General features: G+C 47.9%; 1 protein-coding gene across 1 annotated transcript; it reads right to left on the bottom strand.

Moving 5' to 3' along the window:
- Positions 1-242: 242 nt before the first annotated feature.
- Positions 243-5,317, bottom strand: LOC147110827 (large ribosomal subunit protein eL32). The gene is made up of 3 exons (XM_086001187.1): positions 5,171-5,317; positions 4,676-4,857; positions 243-421 (listed from the first exon to the last, which is right to left on the bottom strand). The coding sequence occupies exons 1-3, from the start codon at positions 5,264-5,266 to the stop codon at positions 292-294; spliced, it is 408 nt and encodes a 135-aa protein (XP_085857313.1). The 5' UTR covers positions 5,267-5,317; the 3' UTR covers positions 243-291.
- Positions 5,318-7,380: the final 2,063 nt, after the last annotated feature.

Genomic DNA, 7,380 nt, shown 5'->3' with positions numbered 1-7,380 from the left:
ACCCAACCCCAAATTGGAGGCTAATGCCAACCCGATCTGGTGCATCTTTTAAATAAATGAAACCCTTCACTATTTCACTTGTATATTCACCCATACCCTGAGAATCAGTGCAGCAGATTAAAATAAGGAACAAAATGCCAAGAGGTAGCAGGTAATATCTCCGCAGGTTTTAATGGGAAGGTGACTGCAGCGCTGGATGGTTTACTGAAACACTCCACTGTAAGAAACGACAAGACAGAAGATTCTGTATTTTAAACTTTTATTAAAGAGTTGTAGTTTTGCCAGGACACTTTATTCATTCTCTTCACTGCGTAACCTGGCATTGGGATTGGTGATCTTGATCGCAAGCTGGGCTGCCCTCTCCACGATGGTCTTGCGGTTTTTGGAGGAGACATTGTGAGCGATCTCAGCACAGTAAGTCCTAGAAAAAGAACAAACTAGTTGAAAGTTGTACACAAATCCCCACTAGTTAGTCAGTCAGTCAGTCAGTCCGGGGCCAGGCTCCTGTAACCTGCCTGTACTAGTCGGTTTATCCGTTGTCAGTAGTCTGGAGCCGCTACTTCAGACATGTGACTGGAAGTACCTCGAGCAGGACAGACATAGCAAACAGACCCTTGCAAGCTGCAGACAGTAAGGAATTCACCCATCACTAACTGCAGGACCAGTATTACACAGGAACAGCTGCTGCAAGTGTTCTGTCACCATCCCAAACTAAACCTGCCACCAGGATCAAGAAAAATACACCATCCTTGCAAACAGTGATAAAAGCCAGCAGTGGGTCTGTTGGCTGAGTCTAGACAACCGACATTTTGACACGTATTAAATGGACACACACAGGTGCAATGAATAGTCTGTATCAACTGAGCCACTCAACATCGGGAAGATACATGACTGATAGGCAGGAAGAAAGCTCCTGAACAACATGCTTTGGAGAAGATGATGCTTCCCTTGAATCAAGCTGGAGCAGAGCTGGGTGAATCGCTACACAGAAGGGAATTTGGAATTCACTGGTAAGCAGTGGGTGAGTAGTACTGAAAGTGTGTTATCATCAAACTGAAATTTAACCTAGTCCTGGATAACCATATGTGCAGAAAGTGTCTCCAGTTGCTTGAACTCGGGGGTTATGAGCTTGAGTAATGGTTGGAGTCACTGCAGGGCAACGGGAGGCCGGGAATTTCCCGGAGCGCACGTTCCAGGAGGTGGTCACCCCGCAGCTACAGAGTTCGGGAAAATAGTAAGTGGGTGGTCATCCGGCAGGGTAGGAAGAGGCAGGCAGTGCAAAACTCCGCCAGGAGTGTGGCACTGTTTTCAGTGCTGACACCTCAAGGGACTGCAGTCTAGAGATGCTGTGGTTTCAGGGGATTCAATAGTCTGGGGGACAGACAGGCGTTTCTGCAACTGCTGACATGAGTCCCACATGATGTGTGCCTCCCTGGTGCCAGGGTAAAGGACATCACTGAATCAGTGCAGAGCATTTGGGGTTTGGGGGGGGGGGAAGAAAGAGAGAAGAGAGAACAGACAGAAGTTGTGGTTCATGTTAGAACCAATGACATAGGTACAAAAAGGTTGAGGTCCTACAGTCAGAGTTTCAGGAGCTAGGGAGGAAGTGATCTTTGGATTACTCCCAGTGCCACAGGCTAGTGAGTAGAGGAACAGAAACAGGTTAACGCATGGCTGGAGAAATGGTGCAGGAGGGAGGGCTTCAGATTTCTGGGGCGTTGGCATCAGTTCTGGAGCCGGAGGGACCTGTACAAGATGGACAGATTGCACCGCAACAAGGCTGGGACCAACATCCTGGCAGGGAGGTTAACTAGCGTTGTGGGGGAGGGTTTAAACTAATTTGGATGGGGCACCAGGATGAATATTTGAGAGGAGATACAAGGTGTCGAGCACTGTGAGAGACAAAGAGCAGTTCGGAAATAGGAGGGATCAGGGAATGTGAGGCAGGCCAAGATGGGTTTAGAGTGCATGCGCATAAATGCCCAGAGCCTGGTAAATAAGGTTGATGAGCTGCAGGCACAAGGAACCATGTGGGATTATGATATAGTGGTATTAACAGAGCATGGCTCAATGAAAGGGAGGAATGGAACTTAATATTCCTGGCTACAAGGCATTCAAGAAAGATAGGACTGGAAAAAAGGAAGAGGAGCGGGGGGGGGGGGAGGGGGTTAGCAGTGTTGATCAAAGATACTGCTACAACACTGGAGAGGGATGATGTACTCGAGGGTTCAAAGACAGAATCGATTTGGTTAGAATTAAGGAACAATAGAGGAGTTATTATGCTGCAGGGTGTATACTATAGGCTACCGAATACTGGGAAGGAAACAGAGGAACACATTTGCAGGGACACTGCAGAAAGGGGTGAGAACTACAGAGTTGTGATAATGGGGGACTTCAATTATCCTAATATAGACTGGGAAAATAACAGTGTAAAGGGAAAGAGGGGGAGGAATTCCTGAAATGTGTACAAGAGAACTTTCTTGATCAGTGTGTTTCCAGCCCAATGAGGAAGGAGGCATTGCTGGATCTAGTTCTGGAGAATGAAGTGGAGCAAGTTTCAAAGGGGAGTATTTGGGAAACAGTGATCAGTGTCATTAGGTTTACAGTAGTTCTAAAAAAGGACGAGGAAAAAAATCAAATGTGAAAACACTCAACTGGAGGAGGGCTCATTTCAGTGAGTTGGAAAGGGATCTGGCCCAGGTGGATTGGAATCAAAGACTGGCAGGTCGATGGTGGGGAAACTTTGAGACAATAATCTGGGACAAAATTAATTGGCAGTTGGAAAGTATGGGTTAATAAACAAAAGCCGGTATGGATTTGTTAAAGGCAAATCGTGTTTGACTAACTTGGTCAAGTTGTTTGATGAAGTAATGGAGAGAGAGTGGATGAGGATAGTGCGGTTGATGTTGTGTATATGGCGTTTGACAAAGTACCACATAATAGACTTGTTAGCAAAATGAAAGTGCATGGGATGATGTTTCTTCTTCTTAGGCAGTCCCTCGGAACCAAGAATGACTTGCTTCCACATTAAAAATTAGTTCTCAGGTGACTGATGAGTCCAATGTGGGACCTAGTCTCTGTCACAGGTGGGGCAGACGGTGGGTGGGGTGCTTGGGTTGACGTGTGCTTGGCTTCCGCTTGCTCCCAGCGAAGAGACTCGAGGCGCATTCCCGGATGCTTCTCCTCCACTTTGTGCGGTCTTGGGCTAGGGATTCCCAGGTGTCGGTGGGGATTAAAGGGACAGTGGCAACATGGATACAAAATTGGCTAAGGGACAGAAAGCAGAGAGTAGTGGTGAAGGGCTGTTTTTCAGACTGGAAGGAGGTGTACAGTGGCATTCCCCAGGGGTTGGTATTAGGACCACTGCTCTTTTTGATATATATATTAATGACCTGGACTTGGGCATACAGGGCACAATTTCAAAGTTTACAGTTGACATGAAACTCGGAAATGTGGTAATCAATGAGGAGGATAGTAACAGAGTTCAGGAGGACATAGACAGACTGGAGAGATGGGCAAGCACTTGCCAGAGAAATGATTCATTTTGGTAGGAAGAGAGGCAATACAAACTAAATGGTACAATTTTAATGGGGTGCAGGAACAGAGAGACCCAGGGTGTATGTACACAAATCTTTGAAGGTGGCAAAACAAGTTGAGAAGGCTGTTAAAAAGATATATGGGATCCTTGGCTTTATAATTAGAGGCATTGAGTACAAAATAAAGTTATGCTAAACCTTTATAAATCACCGGTCAGCTGGAGCAGTGTGTCCCATTCTGGGCACCACACTTTAGGAAGGATGTCACGACCTTGGAGAGGGTGCAGAGATTTACTGGAATGGTTCCAGGGATGAGGGACTACAGTCACGTGAAGAGACTGGAGAAGCTGGGATTGTTCTCAGAGCAGAGAACGTTCAGGAGATTTGATAGGTGCTCAAAATTATGAAGGGCTTTGATAGAGTAAAGAAGGGGAAACTGATTTCCAGTGGCAGAAGGGTCAGTAACCAGAGAACACCGAATTAAGGTGATTGGCAAAAGAACTAGAGGCAAAATGAAGGTTGTTTTACGCAGCGAGCTCTTACAAAAGCTATGAGATAAATGACAAGATCATCCATTTGAGATATTGGTTTGTGGATATTGTCGAGCACACCAGGGAGAACTCCCCTGTACCACTTTGAAATAGTGCATTGATGTCCTTTTGGGGAGGGGAAGGAGGGGAAACGGGGAGAATTTTGTTAACGCATGATGATCTGGAATGCTCTGCCTGAAAGGGCGGTGGAAGCAGATTCAATAGTAACTTTCAAAAGGGAATTGGAAATATGCTTGCAGGGGGGAAATTGCAGGGACTAATCGGATAGCTTTTTCAAAGAGCTGGCACAGGCACGATTTGCCAAATGGCCTCCTTCTGTTCTATGATGGATCATTTGTGAAATAGTGAAATACACTGCCACACACTGGGGAACGGATTGCAATCACTGAACCGCACACTGGAATCTTCAGACGTTCTAGACCGGCCCAGTAATGTGCCTTAGCCCCAAACCCAGGGAACCCCCACTAGCGTCAAGTATATCACCTGTCTGCATGGCCTCAGCAAAACCAAATAGTTCTGACTGCAATCAGAAACGCCCTCTTAGCAGACAGTCACAAACACCAGCTCAGTTACACAAGGGATCCTTACTTGTTGCTCATCATTAGAACTTCCAGCTCCTTGATATTGTGGACCAAGAATTTCTTGAATCCCGAGGGCAGCATGTGTTTGGTCTTCTTGTTGCTGCCATAACCGATGTTTGGCATAAGAATCTGACCCTTAAACCTCCTGCGCACTCTGTTGTCAATCCCTCTGGGTTTGCGCCAGTTACGCTATTGAGGGAAGAAACAGATTTTCATTGAAAATAAAATTCCTCACACCCACTTGCACTTCTCTAGCACAAAACCACCCAAAGCCAAGGATATTCCTCCAGCATGGGCTTCTGTTCATCTCCCTATCGACACGCTGACAAGGCTTCTAACATTTCTCCTGTACTCTGGAGTTCACCCCCACCCCATTACAACTCAAAACTAACGTCTAAAGCAGCTCTCGAGAACATGCATGAAACATTGTGCTGTGAATGGCTGCATCACACCCTCATGGAAGACAATCAGCAGCTCGAGCATTGGAGGGCCAAAAGCTTACCGCAATCTTCACATAGCGATCCGACTGGTGACGAATGAATTTCTTGCGGCGTTTCTTCACAATGTTCGGTTTGACGAGCGGTCTGAGGGCAGCCATGGCACCTGTTAGTCAAAACATTCAGCTCAGCAGCAGCACTCGACAGCTCCACACTTACAGCAACTAACCTGTGCTTCCAGTTAACCAGCTCATGTGGCTATCAAATGGTTTGCTCAACTGAAGCACTTTCCTGATGCGCAGATACAGTTCCAGGACAGTCCTCCTGTGGCTTGCCCAAGAAACTAGACCGCAAAGAACAGTTGTATATTCGATTGTGGAGGCATCACAGCCACGACTGCACGCTCACCCAGGGTCTACACACTCTCCAGGTCACAGCACAGGCCATTTGGCCCATCAAGTCTGCCCTCTCTCCATTGCCTTCTATCATCCTCGGCTTCAAATATTTCCCTTCAAAGATACACTGATCTCTGCCTCACCCACTCCCTGTGGCAATACATTCCATGCCTCAACAACCACACAAGGAAATGTCTCCAAACCTCTATCCTCACTATCAAGATTTTAAATTAATGACATTACCCCACCCCCCCCAACCAGAAGAGTAAACAGGGAAAGACTGTCCACAAGGTAGGTAGCACGGAGTCTAGTTCTACAGAGTGCTGCACACGGGAATTTGGTGATGTGGGGGTAAGAGGTGCTGCTTGATGCATAACTTTTTTTAAGCAACTAGGGTTAAATTAGGACTGTGGCCAAGTTACAGTAAAGACCTAAAGCATATAACTAAATTTAATAAATTAAACAAGGTTATTACCTAAATTAAAAACTATTAATAGAAAATTGAGTATTTCAAAACTTGAAAACCTAATTAAGTTAAATAAAATACAAGAGAGATGGCAGGGCAGGTGCTGTGTTGCAGCCGCAGAATGTGGGAACTGGTGGACCCCACGGCAACCACATCTGCAGTAAGCATCTGCAGCTCGAGGAACTTCAGCTCAGAGTTGATGGGCTGGAGTCCGAGCTTCAGACACTGCGATACATCAGGGAGGGAGAAAGTTACCTGGACACTTTGTTCCAGGAGGCAGTCACACTCCTTAGGTTAAATACTTCAGATTTGGTCCGTGGTCAGGGGCAGGAGGGTGCGACTACAAGTGAGGCAGGTGTGGGGATCCACAAGGTAGCATTGGAGGAGCCTCAGCCCTTGCACTTGTCCAACAGGTACGAGGTTCTTGCAGCCTGTATGGACGAGAGCAGGGACTGCAAGGAGGATAAGCAAACTAACCACAGCACCATGATAGGGGGGGGGCAGTAAAAAGGAATGTAGTAGTGGCAGGGGACAGTATAGTTAGCGGGATAACGTTCTCTGCAGCCGAGAGCGTGAGTCCCGAAGGCTGTGTTGCCTTCCTGGTGCCAGGGTTAAGGACATCTCCTCTGGGCTGGAGAGGAATTGGAGTGGGAGGGAAGGATCTAGTTGTTGTGCTCCATGTAGGTACCAACGACAAGTTGAGGGAGTTTGGATTATTACCTGAGCCACAAGCAAATTGGCATTGGGTCACTAAGATTAGAGAGATGAATGCGTGGTTCAAGGATTGGTGTGGGAGAAATGGGTTTTGATTCATGGGGCACTGGCACAAGTACTGGGGAAAGAGGGAGCTGTTCCGTTGCGACGGGCTACACTTGAACCCTGCTGGGACCAGTGTCAAGAGGGTTCAGGTATATTGCGGCAATAATCGCGGGCGATTTTAATCTGCATATAGATTGGACAAATCAAATTGGCAAAGGTAGTCTTGAGGACAAGTTCATACAGTGTATTCAGGGCAGTTTCTTAGAACAATATGTTGTGGAACCAACCAGGGAACAGGCTACTTTAGATCTGGTAATGTGTAATTACCCCCCCACTCCCCTCCTCGCTACCCCTCTCCCTCCCTCCCTCCCCTCTCCCTCCTCCCCCCCCCTCCCTCCCTCCCTCTCTCTCCCCCCACCCCCTCTCTCTCTCCCCCCACCCCCTCTCTCTCTCTCCCTCCCCCTCTCTCTCTCTCCCTCCCCCCTCCCCCACTCTGCCTCCCCCCCACTCTGCCTCCCCCCTCCTCTCTCTCTCCCCCCCCTCCCCTCTCTCTCCCCCCCTCCCTCTCCCTCCCCCCTCTCTCTCCCCCCCCTCCCTCCTCTCTCTCCCCCCCTCCCTCCCCTCTCCCCCCCTCTCTCTCCCCCCTCTCCCCCTC

The sequence above is a fragment of the Somniosus microcephalus genome, chromosome 11, assembly GCF_052327205.1.
Source record: "Somniosus microcephalus isolate GS21.2 chromosome 11, FLI_Smic_1.0, whole genome shotgun sequence".
NCBI lineage: Eukaryota > Metazoa > Chordata > Chondrichthyes > Squaliformes > Somniosidae > Somniosus > Somniosus microcephalus.
This window is presented reverse-complemented; position numbering and strand designations above follow the sequence as displayed.

Excerpts from the sequence above, each read along its gene's own strand:
- LOC147110827 (XM_086001187.1), bottom strand. The coding sequence starts at position 5,266 with ATGGCTGCCCTCAGACCGCTCGTCAAACCGAACATTGTGAAGAAACGC. Across the intron at positions 4,858-5,170 it reads ATCGCTATGTGAAGATTGCG|CGTAACTGGCGCAAACCCAG; the intron begins GTAAGCTTTTGG and ends TTCCCTCAATAG. Across the intron at positions 422-4,675 it reads GTTCTAATGATGAGCAACAA|GACTTACTGTGCTGAGATCG; the intron begins GTAAGGATCCCT and ends TTCTTTTTCTAG.